This window comes from Alexandromys fortis, unplaced genomic scaffold (assembly GCF_014885135.2).
Source record: "Alexandromys fortis isolate MF-2015 unplaced genomic scaffold, M_Fortis_MF-2015_v1.1 scaffold_249, whole genome shotgun sequence".
NCBI classification, from domain to species: Eukaryota; Metazoa; Chordata; class Mammalia; order Rodentia; family Cricetidae; genus Alexandromys; species Alexandromys fortis.
In genome coordinates, this window is record NW_026068129.1 from 398,582 (window position 1) to 413,071 (window position 14,490).

At 45.1% G+C, this 14,490-nt stretch overlaps 1 protein-coding gene across 1 annotated transcript in view; it reads left to right on the forward strand.

Annotated features, from left to right (window-relative positions):
* The window catches only part of Dcdc2c (doublecortin domain containing 2C), a 37,817-nt gene that overhangs the window by 18,191 nt on the left and 5,136 nt on the right, over positions 1-14,490 (forward strand). The window contains exons 4-8 of the mRNA XM_050125939.1: positions 3,733-3,861; positions 7,144-7,281; positions 8,992-9,034; positions 10,132-10,255; positions 11,803-11,912. Of these exons, the coding sequence (XP_049981896.1) occupies positions 3,733-3,861; positions 7,144-7,281; positions 8,992-9,034; positions 10,132-10,255; positions 11,803-11,912 (544 nt within the window). The remainder of the gene's footprint in view (positions 1-3,732; positions 3,862-7,143; positions 7,282-8,991; positions 9,035-10,131; positions 10,256-11,802; positions 11,913-14,490) is intronic.

Here is a 14,490-nt window from a genome sequence, read left to right on the forward strand (position 1 = left end):
TCTCTCTCATATGTGGATTCTGGTGATCAAACTAAGATTCTCATGCCTGCAAGACAAGCACTTGCTGACTGAACTTTATTTTGTATGCTTGGTATTTGTGCATGTATGCATGTTCACATATGTGTAGGTGCACATGTGTATATGTGTATGCTGAGGCCAGAGATTGGCATTGAGTATCTTCTTCAATCACAACCCATTTTATCCACGGAGGCAGGCTCACTCACTGTACTTTGAACATGATGATTTTTATCCCTGCCCCTACTTCCCAAGTGTTGGGGGTCTGAGGGCTGCTATGTCTTCCCAACTTTTAGAAAGGCATTAGGGACCCAAACTTGGTTCTCACACTTGCTCAGCCAGTGTTTTATTCACTAAGATAACTTCTTAGACCCTTCTCTCCCTTTAATCATACCAGTTTGCTGAGATAACAGCAGGGCTTCTAGAAGGTGTCCCGCTGGAGTCTGTAGCTGGTGATTCAGCTGCTGTTGTGAATTCTTCAAAATATACCAGGTTTCCAGTTTTGGAAGTGGGGAAGTTGAGACCCACAGAGAACAGGAGGTTCAGCTGTCTGCATGTGCTTCATCTGACTCCTGCTGCCTATATTTTTCTGAGTGTGTCAGGTCAGGGAAGACCGAGAGACAGATGGGCGTGTCTCCTCATGACCTCACTGTCCAGAAGGGGTGGAGTGGTGAGAGAAACGGGCATGCAGTTCTAGGGTCAACTCTAGAGACCATGGCTTTGACTTTGGTATTGGAGGATTTTCCTATTCAACTCAACTTGCAACTTGAATTTGTTCTTGGGTAAAAGTGTTTGCTTTCCCAGTGGATGAGGAAGTTAAGAGGGAGCCAGCCCAAAGTGTGAGGTGATATTCATGGCTCTCCCCAGCACAGCAGAATGTGGCTACCTTACCATAGTGGTGGAACAGGAATAAAAATGGCCCTGGGTTTCTTGCAGTGGTGCATGTCAACCTATTTCTGAGAAGGGAGATATATAGGGGAAAGGATGCTTAGTTGGAAGACCTCACCTGGGATTTGGAGTCAGAAGGACTTGACTTTCCACTGAGCCTCTATGACTGGGGAAGCCACTGTCTTTCTTCAGCTGGGTCCCAGAGTTGGGGTATTTGCTTAACTGAATAATCAGAAAATTTGATAACACAGGTGGGAAGTATGTAGTCAATGGACAGCTACCACCATTTCTTGCTGGCTAAAATCCATCTAGATCCATATGCTATTTCCCATCCTCCAAGATTTAAAATGTTTCCTTTCCTCTATTACTGAAAGTATAAATGCACATAGCAGGTAGTGTGCTGATTAAGCAGTGTATTCCTTTTCTTACTGCCTTCAGAATTATGTCTCCTTGGAGAGTTCCAGGCCATGTCTCAAAAAAAAAAAAAGCTGGACAATGTTTAGCTGAGGTTGCCCTTTATCTTCTGCTTGTATGTGCACTTGCACACACACATACAACCTACAGGCAAAATATAACACACTTGTGTTAAAGCACTTTATTTCTGTTAATCTGTATTTAGAGAGATTTTTTTTACAAATTAAATTTGTTACTTATTTTACATCCCCACTGAAGTTTCCCCTCTTTCCTCTCCTCCCATTCCCTCCCTCACCTCTCCTCTGACCCCCTCCATCCCCTCTGTTTCTGTTCAAAAAGGGGCAGGCCTCCCATAGGTATCAACAAAGCATGGCATATCAAGTTGCAGTAAGACTAAGCTCCTTCCCTTGTATGAAGGCTGGGCAAGGCCACCCACTATGAGAAATAGGTTTTCAAAAGCCTGCCAAAGCTTCAGAGTCAGACCTTCTCCCATTCCTAGGATCCCACAAGTAGACAGAGCTATACAACTGTCACCCGTATGTAGAGGGCGTGGGTTGGTCCCATGCAGGCTCCTCAGCTGTTGGTTCAGACTCCGAGAGCGCCTATGAGCCCAGGTTAGTTGTCTCTACGGATTCCATTGTATAGAAAGACTTTTGATACCAATCATTTGCAGTTGTTGGAAACGCTGTGCCAACTCTGCATCATATCCTCCCATTTCTTTTTTTTCAAGACAATGTTTTAAATACTGAAGAAGCTAAAGGCTGCTGCTGGCTGGCTGCAAGTCTCTCTTGCCCCAGGGATTTAGTGGAGGAAGTAGATTCTGTCCATTAGGACAACACATTCAACTAGCGTTTATAGTCTCTCTGAGAAGAAAATATATTTACTACAGTCTAAGTCATTCACATTTAAGGAAAAAAAAATCCAAGAGATTACAAAGAAACTTGCAAATCAGAGTTCTACAGCTGAGCTCACAACACGGTTAAAGAAAGCATGGGCTAGGGCTGGAGAGATGGCTCAGTGGTTAAGAGCGTTGCCTGCTCTTCCAAGGGGTCCTGAGTTCAATTCCCAGCAACCACATGGTGGCTCACAGCTATCTGTAATGAGGTCTGGTGCCCTCTTCTGGCCTTCAGGCATACACGCAGAAAGAATAATACATAATAAATAAATAAATAAATAAATAAATAAATAAATATTTAAAAAAAAGAAAGCACGGGCTAAATGAAATAAGCCTTGTACATTACCCTTTTTTTTTGGGGGGGGAAATAGGTTCTTCTGTGTGGTCCAGGTTGGCCTAGAACATATATTCTGATCTCAGCTTCCCATGTGCTTAGATGATAAGTGTGTGCCACCACACACAGTTGACTTTACCTTAATTTAATGAAAACAATGAACCTTTGAAACTATCTTCAAGGGGTGGTAATTCCTGGGGCGTAGCAAACGAAATAGAATCTTTGAGTTTGGAAGAAACTTCTCAGTACACTTTCCCCATATGGCAATAATGAGCTAAGCCTACTGAAGTCACATGGCTGCCTGAAGACTGGGGGTGAGGCCAGGTATGTGTCAACAGTCAGAGAACCATGCAACTCTGGGTGTCTCTTTAGGCTCTGTGACAAGGGATATGACTATATTTTTCATATATAATTCTCCTTTAATTTTCTAATAGGTTACTATTTTCTCTTAATTTAACCACCATAGGAAATGTAGATTTTTTTGGTTGTGTGTGTGTGTGTTTTATTTATTGTTTGTGTTTTCGAGACAGGGTTTCTCTGTGTAACAGTCCTAGCTGTCTTAGAACTAGCTCTTGTAGACAGGGCTGGCTTCAAACTCACAAAAATCCGCCTGCCTCTGCCTCCCAAGTGCTGGGCTTAAAGGCGTGTGCCACCATCACCCAGCTGAAACATATTATTTTTAAGAAGTAGAATTTTGTCCCATTCATTTGGGTACCTTTACCTCTATGTAAAGGTACTGTCTGAGCTGTGGGCAGATCTCAGTTGTTACAGTGTGGTCTCATCTGCCTGAAGCTCTGGGCTCCGTCCCTAGCAGTGTGTAAACCAGAAGCGTATGCCTATAATCTCAGCACTTGGGAGGTGGAGGCAGGAGCGTCAGAAGCACAGGGTCATCCTCAGCTGTAGAGTGAGCTTGAGACCAGCCTGGGCTACATGAGACCCTGCCGCAATACAATACAATACAACACACTATAATAATCAAAACAGTATATTCCTAACACCTCTGTTATGGCAGCAGACTTGAAGACTGTTCTGTAGGACTTGGTGTCTTGTTAAGGGTTGATCAGTGCATCAGAATATTTTTGCATTTCTGTAAATACACCTATGTTTTTCTATTCTTTGGGTTGTCAGTGTTCCCCCCCCCAACTTTTAAGGTAATAATGGTGCTTTTTTTCTTCTATCCCTACAGTGTTTTCACAAACGGAAAATTATTTATCCCACCTATAAAAATTATTATACCTAAATTCAGCCTATCAGATTGGAGCAGCGTGCTGGCCATGATTGGAGAGAAAGTCTTCCCTCTGGGAGGCGTTCGGAAGTAAGCCCCCCTCATGGGAAATCAGGGGTTGGAGGGTAAGAGCTGGGTGTCCCACCTTTATCACCAATCACCAAGCACTGTCCATGAGCTCTGTGCGGAGGGCACAGCGTCATAAGGAGGGGCCTCAGGTGAGACGGCTTGATGGGTAAGGGGCTTGCTATGTATGCTTAGTGATCGGAGTTTGATCCCTGGAACCCCTGTGAGGGTGGACGCGGGGAACCTGACTCTGTAAGGCTGTCCTCTGATTTCCCTTATGCCTCGCTCATTGTGCACACAACAACAACAACCACCATCACAAAAGAACAACAATGGACCTTGCTTCCCAGACCCCCGACTTGGGCAGCAGCTGGAGGAGGCGGCCCGTGGAAGGTGGGGGACCACATGGGGAATCAGACTTTAAGGCAAAACTCAGCAGATGAGTCAGGGAGTTTTGCTTCAGAATCAGCCCAGAATTACAGCCTCTAGGCAGGGCTTTAGGGTCAAGTCTGTCTTCTGCCACCTGTACTGTTGTGACCATAAGAATACCTACTTCTTTGATACCTTTTTCTTCATCTGGAAAGTGATATTAGTGGTTCCTAGAAGTCATCATGCATACGCAGCTCTTCATCTGGTATGTAGCATGTTGGATGTCATCACAGAAGGGCACTTGTGATGGAAGGTGAAGTCTAGGTAGGTACGGTGCATAGGGAAAGGCCATCACGTGTCGCTGTAGGAGGCATCTTGTCATGTTTGTCCATGTTTGTGTTCTTGGACTGGGATCTAGGCATCTGGTGTTAGGATGTTTAAGGTTTTATTGGTGTAGATCTCTGGTCTCATCTTTGTTGGGTGGGTGTTCCATTCTTTGGTTGTTGTTGCCTGGGTCTCTCTGTCCACCCCATCACCCACCTCATAATTCTTTGTTCACTACTCTAGCTTCACATCTGCATTTCTCCTGTTTCGTCTTCCCCCTACCGCATTTATTTCCTGTTGGCAATCTTTCCCAATCACATCGGTGAGAATTCTGTCTGACCACTCTAACACTTCTGGTCCCAGCGTGACATCCCTTTGGCACACTGTCATCTGCCCCATAAGACTAATAATGGCTTTGAGTGAGCCCTCAGGTCTCAGAATCACTATCGTACAGCTCTGTTTCTCTGACCTTAGCCTTTCGAATACTTCTTGTGCCAGTGGCTCATAGCCTCCTTCCTGGGCTTGTTCTGGGCTTGCCAGTCCTTACTCAAACCTCTTCCTCACTGGGACTATCAGGCTGTGGTGCCTCTTCTGGGGTCTTGTTAGGCCCAGGACATTTCACTGTCATCTGACCTAAACACCCACAGTAGTGTTCCCTCGGTCATCACCTGCAGAGACCTCTTGCTTCCTTGTCTTATTCCCCATTGTATTTGCTCCAGCAGTATCTGGATAAACTTCAGTTGTCCCAAGACCATAGCAGGATGAGAGCAGACTCCTAGGCTCGAGTTTCCTGCAGAAGCCTCTGCTGTATCCCAGCACCTGCTCTGCCCGTGCCTCTCCTGGGTCTCCTGTCCACCCTGCTCTCCTGTGTTTCTTCCAAAATTGAGCCAAGGCAGAGGTTCTCAGGAGAGACCACAGGAGCAGCACCAACAAAATCTGACACTTGCTAGAAATGAAATGCCCGACCTTGACCTGGGCTCACGAGTCAGTCTATACTTCAGTGGCCTCCCAGGGATCAGAGGGGCCCTGGAGGGAAGGCTGGTTCTGTGGGGGGTTCCATCTGCTCCTGGTGTCCTGCATCCACTTTCCTTTCTTTCTTCTGGACTTGTCCTACATGGCTGCAGCAGATGACACAGAGGGCCATCTGTTACATCTTACCCACAGCGGCCAGCCTATTCTCTACTCCACGGAAATCTTCTCCTTCCTTTGTCTAATGATGAACGCCCCTCCCTGAATGCAAGCTCTTTGTTGATTTACCTTCAGCTATGTGTTTATGCATCCTGTTGGCATTTTGCCCACAGGGACAGGCAGACCCCTGGATTTTTGTGTTTCTATATAAGTCCCTCTGGCCACTCCAGGATGCTTCATCTCTTCCTACATGATGGGTAGCCTGCCTCCATTCTGCAAGGCAAAGTTCCTTTTGTTTTTGGGAAGCCCATGGTTGAATTATATCTTCTTCCTCTTGAAACCCATGTTAGTCAGCTCTCTATTCTATAACAAAATACTGGAGGTAATCATCTTGGTATGGGAAAGGATTTGCCTCTGCTCACGGTCTTAGGTTTGCCTCCGCTCACGATCTTACTGGATTTGCCTCTGCTCATGGTCTCATTGGGTTTGCCTCTGCTCACGGTCTCATTGGGTTTGACTCTGCTCACAGTCTAAATGGGTTTGTCTCTGCTCACAGTCTAACTGGGTTTGCCTCTGCTTACAGCCTCACTGGGTTTGCCTCTGCTCACGGCCTCCTTGGTTTCATTCTACAATTTTTGGCCTATTGCTTTTGGTCTGTGATGAGGCACCACATAATGGTGGAAGTATGTGGCTGAAGATGCTATTAACCTTGTGGGGCAGCAGAGAAGGGGGTGCGGTCCTAATACACCTCCAAGGGCCTGACTCTATTAGTCCAGCTTCTTCATACCTGCTCTACCTCCTAAAGGTCCCATCACCTCCCAGTAGTGCTGTGGGCTGGGAACCATGCCATCTACACGTGGATTTTTGGGAGGCAGCAGACTAAGCACCTTGCACTTCCCTTCGTAGGCTGCTAGGACCTTTGACTCTGAGGAGCTGTCATTTCCATTTGTGTAGAACCCCATCATTGTTTCTATATGTAACAGGGTAACAATGGAGCCAACAGACTCTATTCCTAAATTAACCAGGCAGTGAATACTTGCCAAAGAGTACTGAGTGAAGTCATTGGGTCATTATAAAAAGGCCCATTATTTGCTAACAAATGCTGATTTCTTTCCAAAGTATTGTTACAACAATGTAAGCCAATTTGTATTAATTTTAGCTGCTACTAGTTAAAATTAATTGAATACCAACCAAGAGCTGATCATGTTCTCAAGATCCTCTGAGGACTTGTGCATAATGAAAAATACACTTTAATTAAAAAGCTTAAGTGGAAAGTGTGCAGTTCAGGAAAAGTGGCTTCCACAGGCTTCCTGCCTCGCTTTGCATGCTTGCTGGGGAGTGCAGCTTCTCCCCTTTGCTTGCATGCTAGGGAGTGTAGTTTCTCAGGTATTTGACATGCTGGTCATTACCACAGGTGGCAAAGTACTTCCTATCCTGTGTTGCCATTTGCCAAATCCTATCCCATTTTCTTTCCTATGTTCACAGGTTGTATACAATGGATGGGCATCTTTTGGACAACTCAAAGGATTTGCAAGACAATTCTTTTTATGTTGCTGCAGGACTGGAGACTTTCAAAGCCATTCCTTACTGGAAGTCCCCACGGGTCCCCAGTGAAGTCCAGCAGTGAGTATAACTTTAAATTAAAAAACTATATGTCTGTCTATCCATCTACCCAACATGCATCATATCTGTCTGTCTGTCTGTCTGTCTGTCTGTCTATCTATTAATAATTTACCTACCTAGCCATTTATATATTTATCTAGGGGTGCATTCCATATCATTCATGGGGAGATCAGAGGATAACTGTGGGAGTCAGTTTTTTCCTTTCATATTGTGGGTTCTGAGGATCTAACTTAGGTTGTCAGACTCAGTGTTAAGTGCTTTACCCACAGAGCCACCTCCTTGAACTTTGTACTATTTTTTTGAGTGTTGCTGACATTTGTCTCTTTCCTAAGTCCTTTCCAAAACATGCTGAGTTCAGATATTGATTGTTTTAAGTAGTAAGCTTGATGTGATATCTATCTATCTATCTATCTATCTATCTATCTGTCTGTCTGTCTGTCTGTCTGTCTGTCTGTCTGTCTATCTATCATCAATCAATCTACCCATCTATCTGTATCTATCATCTGCCTACCTATCTATACTTACATATTCTCTCTCTCTATATAAATATATGCTTATATAAATATGCTTACATATGTGAACACACACATATATAGTTTGAACCTGGCATTTCTAAAATCAGGTATGGAGTCATACACAATCATTGAGAGCAGAGTCTACACAGGGGATACAGACAGCCCAGGGAAGTGCCTGTTTGAGAATGGTGTCAGAGAGGCATGTCCAAGCAGCTGCTGGTGAAGGCCCAGTGCCCATGAGTTAGGAAGGGGTATAGAAGCATGCAAAATGACCAATCAGACAAGGCACATGTGGTGGGTGGGGACAGGCAGGTTTGAATCTCAGTTCTGTCACTGATCAGCTCTGAGGGGTGGAGTGTCTTGGTTTCTTGCAGAGAAGCCAGCAGGTTCTTGCTTCACTGGGTGATGGTGAGAGCTATATGAACAAGTGAGAGCTATGTGAATAATCCATGCCTTGGAAAGCATCAAAACTGTTAAAATGACTGGCTCCCCTCTGGGATGATCTCCCAAAGTCTAGTCAAAGAGTGGGACAAACAAGAATATGAGCAAAGAGGTCAAAACCATGATGGGGACCCACTGAAACAGCTTACCTGAGCTAATGGGAGCTCACCAACTCTGGCAGGACAAGGAAGGAAACAGCGTAGACCAAACTGGACCTTCTGAATGTGGATGACAGCTGTATGGCTGGGGCAGATTTCAGGGTCACTGGCAGTGGGATCAGTATTTATCCTTACTGCTTATACTGGATTTTTGGTACCCATTCCCTTTGGAGGGATATCTTGTTCAGCCTAGATAAGTAGGGAGGGCCTTGGTCCTTCCTCAGAGCAATGTGCTTTACCCTAGGAGTGGATGGGGGGTATAGGGGGAAGGTAGAGGGAACTGAGAGGAGGGGAGGGAGTGGGAATTGGGCTTGGTATGTAAAATGAAAAAAGATATATTTTTTTAATAAAATAAGAAAAAAAATGTCTGGCTCTCTCCAGCATCCTAAATCCTATTTCATGCCACCCTGGGACAGGCATCTCCTTAATAAATCTCTGACTTTCAAAGACCTCCTGGCCTTTGAAATGACCACCTAAGAGATGGCTGTGGTCATTGGCTAGATCTTGTGTAGAGAGCAGGACGTTTTCTAGGTCAAGGGTGTTCCTGTAGTTTATAGAGAGCTTGAATGTACTAACTGCCTGTCTTTGCCTTTCAGGAGGTTTGGGGGCAATGATAAATACACACAAACAAAGAAGAAAGTAAGTTTTGAAAGACGAGTGACCGCTGTTATTGGTTCTGGTGTCTCCTGGTCTCTGAGGGCCCTGGGTAGCAAATAGCTTTCAGGTCACTGGGAGGAGCCAGAGCAACCCATGAGAGAGGGAGGAGGAGGAGGACAGAGCTTTCTGTGGAGCTCAGAGCCTAGAACAAGGAGGCATGCAGAGATGTTCGTGGCCTGGCATCCACGGTTCGTGGATGGTCTCTACATCCAGATCGCATGTGCTCAGATCAGCACTCTGTGGGACTGGGCATGGATCATCTTTTAAGTTTGAAATCTGTCTTTTAAAACGTATTTCTAGTACAAACCAGAGGTTCTTGGTCATTCAATGAGCCTTTCACAAGCACAGTATAGAGCTTTGGACTCATATACTGTCTGTGTTGAACAGGGCACACTACAGTGTGCTGGAATGTTGCTCCCAACACCAGTTCTGCTGAGGCCTTGCTTTCTGTACTTACAACACAACTCTGGCTTATGCAATACTCTTTAAAACCAGCAGGGACATTTTATTCAGTCCCTTGTCTGAAGTGAACATTTATACATTTGTCTGAATTTGCCTCCAAATACTTGAACTAAGATGCATAAAAAGAAAAAAATATTATTTGCAACATGAAGATAGCTAATGATTGGGTTGGGGGACATTAAAAACCTTAAGTTTTATGAGGACCATTTTGCCATTGTCTATAAAGATTGTAAAAATTAAAAATATTGTCTATAAAGATTGTAAAAATTAAAAACCGTTCCCTTTACTTATCTGTGGCATGGTTGAATTTTTAAGAGTTTTGTGCTTCTGAACAGCAGCTTTTGGTAGGCTTTACAGTTTGTCCCAAAGAATGAGGAGTCCCTTTGTGCCATAACACCCAATCCCACCATAGGCTGGAAAGCCAAATGACCTCTCTAGCAGTGGACTGGGGAAGGAAGCGCAGAATATCCCCTTTACCTCCTCCAGAATGGACAGGAGTGGTGAGACCCTTCGAGGCTTCTTGGGTTCCTGGGTTTCCTGCCCTTGTCCATCCCAAGGACCAAGGACTCAAGGTGGAGTCTACTCCTGACATCTTTTGTTCTTAATCTGCATATTAGGTGGAGCCCAAAGGCAAAGAACCTCTCAAAAACGACAGTATACCACCTAAAAGCCAGGATTCTGTTTATTATGCCAAAGAGAAAAAGAAGACAGCCCCGGGACCTTTAGTTCAAAGCGGTGCAGGTAATGAGGCAGTTCCTCTTCTACAGGCTGTGAAAAGTTCTCTCTCTCTCTCTCTCCCTCTCCCTCTCCCTCTCTCTCTGTATGTGTGCATATGTAGTATGTATGGTGTGCGTAGTGTCTTTGTGTACATTGTATGTGTATGTATGGTGTGTGTGGTGTATGCATGTACAGTTTACACATGTTTGATGTATGGTGTATGTGTGTATATAGATGTATGGGATGTGTGGTGTATGTATATGTACAACATGTATATGTATGGGATGTGTGGTATATGTATAGTGTATAATGTTTAATGTGCGTGGTGTATGTGTGTATATGGTGTGCATATGTAGGAGGTGTGTGGTATATGTGTAGTGTGTATATGTATGGTTTGCAAGGTGTACGTGTAATAAAGTGTGTGTATGTATGGCGTGTATCTCAGACAAAGCTTATTCTGAAATGTAAGTTCAGTTGTGGGGCAGGAGTAGGCTGCCACAAGAGCAGTAACATTTCAAAGCTGAGGGCAGGGGGAGCTCTTAAACACGTCATATCTAAAGTAAATTCCGTGTTAGCATGCATATGAGGACTACAGATAATCCTGCTGTAAGAACTAATATCATTCGAGCCTGACTTTAGAAGGGAACCGCGAACATAGCGGCCATCTAGCTTGTTCCTGTGCACCCTTAGCAGAGATTCAAACCTGACTGTAAAATGAAACAATTAAAATGGCTCTCGCCACGCCTACTCTCGTTCTTACTGCTGTACTGTCCTCTCTGTCAGGCACTCTCGCGTGTTTATGTCTAATGATGCTTTTCCTGAGGCATGTCTTGACAATCCGGGGGAAGGACTTGGTGCAGTGTCTGGTAATGGTGCAGACAGGAAGCAGGTGGGAAAAGTCCCACCCACTCTGTCCTACAGACAGGAAGCAGAAAGGAGAAGTCCTGCCCACACTGTCTTACAGACAGGAAGCAGGTGGGAGAAGTCCTGCCCACACTGTCTTACAGACAGGAAGCAGGTGGGAGAAGTCCCTCCCACACTGCTCTGCTTCTCTGCAGCATTTGGGTAGTTTGGGAAACCTTTGGATGCAGAAATTGCTCAAGTTTTCAAGGGGCCAGGACTTTTATGGAGATAGAAACTAGACAGACACTGCGAAAATTGGGACCCACTGAGCTGAGGCCTCTATAGAAGGAAGAACAAAAGGAGACAGATGAAGAAAAAGGGAGAGAGGGGAGGGGGGAGACGGTGAGAGAGGGAGAGAAGAGAAATGGAGAAAGAGGGAGAGAAGGGAGAGGGGAAAAAGGAAGAGAGACAGAGGGAGAGGGAGAGAGAGAGGGGAGGGGGGAGGGAGAGTAGAGAGGGGGGAGGGGAGAGGGGAAGAAAGAGAAAGAGGGAGAGAGGGGAGAGATGGGCATGGAGATAATGCAGGAGCCCTGTCTGGGCTTCTTTCTGTCTGATGGTATAGGAAGCTCAGGAGCTGCTGAATTGAAATTTTGATTTGTTTCAGAAAATGTCAACTGGGGATGAGTTTTTCTGCTGGTTTGCAAAGATTGTCTGTTATTTTCCCTTAGAGGGTGATGTGTATAAAGCTCAGACTCCAGATAAGGAGGTCCAGGAAGCACTAGAAGCACTGGAAGTCAGGGAGGATCCAGAGGTGAAGGTGGAGGTGCCGGTTGACCAGGTGAGTCACAAGGGCTGGGACAGTCTTGACTCAGCTGTGTCTGCCCCTACTTCTCCTATCCCTGTCTTCAGCATCCTCACCCCCAAGTTCTCCCTGACCTTTAGAAGGTTCTGTTAGCTAATTGTTGTTGTATTGTTCACCCGGGCAATATCATCAGCTGGGTCCTGCCCAGTTCATTCGTTAGTGCTTGGAGGGATGTGTGAGGATTAAGAAAGATATAGATAAGAGATGATTGATAAAGTCAGGAGCATCTAGTAAATCATGAGATTTGCTCTATGTTTACTTCTCATAGGCTTTATATACCCCATTCCAAAGAGGAGGGGAAAGGCAAGAGGCTTCTTTACCAAGATACAGAGAACAAAGTAATTACGTTCTCAATATCCAAAGTATCAAGTAACCACACCCTAGGTCAAAACATCCTGTTAGACCAGGCGGTGGTGGCACATGCCTTTAATCCCAGCACTTGGGAGGCAGAGGCAGGCGGATCTCTGTGAGTTCAAGACTAGCCTGGTCTACAAGAGCTAGTTCCAGGACAGGCTCCAAAACCACAGTGAAACCCTGTCTTGAAAAAACAAAAACAACAACAACAACAACAACAAAAATCCTGTTAGTAGCTACACCTTGGGTCAAACCTGTCTTCTAACCTTGAATGAGCACTTAATAGACATGGGTTAAATTAAGATGTAAGAGCTAGCCAATAAGAAGCTAGAGCTAATAGGCCAAGCAGTGATTTAATTAATATAGTTTCTGTTTGGTTATTTTGAGTCTGGGCAGCTGGGGAACAAACAAGCGGGCTCCTACAACACTCCTGATGCTCTGGTTTTTCAAACTCCTTTCAGAATGTCCCGTGAAGCCTTTCTTACAATGTTCTAGGGATGCTCTAGCCTGTAGCTTCAGATCCTCCTCATTTCCCCCACAAATCAGTGGCCTATGAACCACGCGGTAAGGTTTGCCACAGCAATGGCCTGACTCTTTGGTGCTAATTTTCTGTACTAGTTACTTCTCTCACAGCTGTAAGTAGGCAACAGGAAAAATTTAATCAAACCACCTTTGCTGGGATGCATAATGATGGACCATGAGGTGGCCATCACATCTTATCTGCAGTCAGAAGATGAGTGCTTTGGCCGTTGTATTTAGCCACCATTGTAAAGATGTTATCTTAGGGTTGCTGTGATGAAACACCATACCCAAAAGCAAGCTGGGGAGGAGAGAATTTATTTGACTTATATTTATGCATTTTAGCCCATCACTGAAGGAAGTCAGGACAGGGACCTGTAACATGGAGGGTCTTGTTTGTTGGGGTTTTCTGTCCTGCCCAGTTCCCCATAGCCAGCAAGTCCCAAAATAAATCACACATAGATTTCTATAAGTTATAAAGCTGATTGGCCCATTAGCTCTAGCCTCTCACTGGCTAACTCTCACATCTTGATTAACCCATTTTTCTGATCTATGTTAGCCATGTGGCTCAGTACCTTTTTTCAGTGGGGCAGATCACATCCTGCTGCTTCGGTGGTCTGGGCAGGAGTGGGAGGAATCAACTTCCTCCCCTTCCAGAATTCTCCTGTTCTCATTACATCATTTCTACTTCCTGTCTGGTTTTCCCGCCTATATTTCCTGCCTGGCCAATCAGCATTTATTTAAAACATGATTGACAGAATACAGACAATTCTCCCACATGAGGGACCCAAACAGGGTAGAACCTGGAAGCAGGAGCTGATGCAGAGGCCATGGAGAGGCACTGCTTACTGGCTTGCTCCTCATGGCTTGCTCAGCCTGCCTTTCCTATAGAACCCAGGACCACCAGCCCTGGGATGGCCCCACCCACCATGAGCTGGGCCCTCCTCTATCAATTGCTAGTTAAGAAAATGGCCTACAGCTGGATCTTATGGAGGTGTTTTTTCAATTGAGGTTCCCTTCTTTCAGATGACTCTTGTTTCACGATGACATAAAAACTATTCAGCACAGATGTCAAGTGATGAGTAATGACATCGTCCCGTGGATACAATTATATTTGTCTATGTAACTATGTTCCTACAGTTGCAGGCTCTGGTTAGCCTAGGACAGGAACCTTTGACTTCTTCTTTGGAGAAATGGTCTTGAATTCAATCTGTGCATACTAAGTTATATTTTAAAAGATAGGAATTTGTGTAATTCCTAGATAAGTCCTCTGGTGAGGCCTGGGAAGGGTGAACTGATGGAAAATGTCAAGGACTGAAACTGATACCTTGATATGTGCACCTGGGTCTAAGTCACTTATAATGAGCTGAGGTGTGCTAGCTCCTGTTTCTGGAGGTTGAGAAGTTCAACATTGAGACAAATTAGCGAGAGACTTCCTAAAGGCAAGGGTAAGAGGGAGAACAGTGTAACCATTCTAACACCACAGCAGCTTGAGCCAGGATGCTTACCACCTCCCAGAACTATTATGAGGGTTGCTGTCCACCAGGGAGGTGTGGAGGGGGATGAGTGCAGATGTCACTGCAGTTCCAAGAGCCACAGCGAAAGGCCAGTCTTTGCTTTGACACAAACACAACACATCCTGACTCTTCGTCATGGGCTTATCAATCCCCCTGCTCCCCAG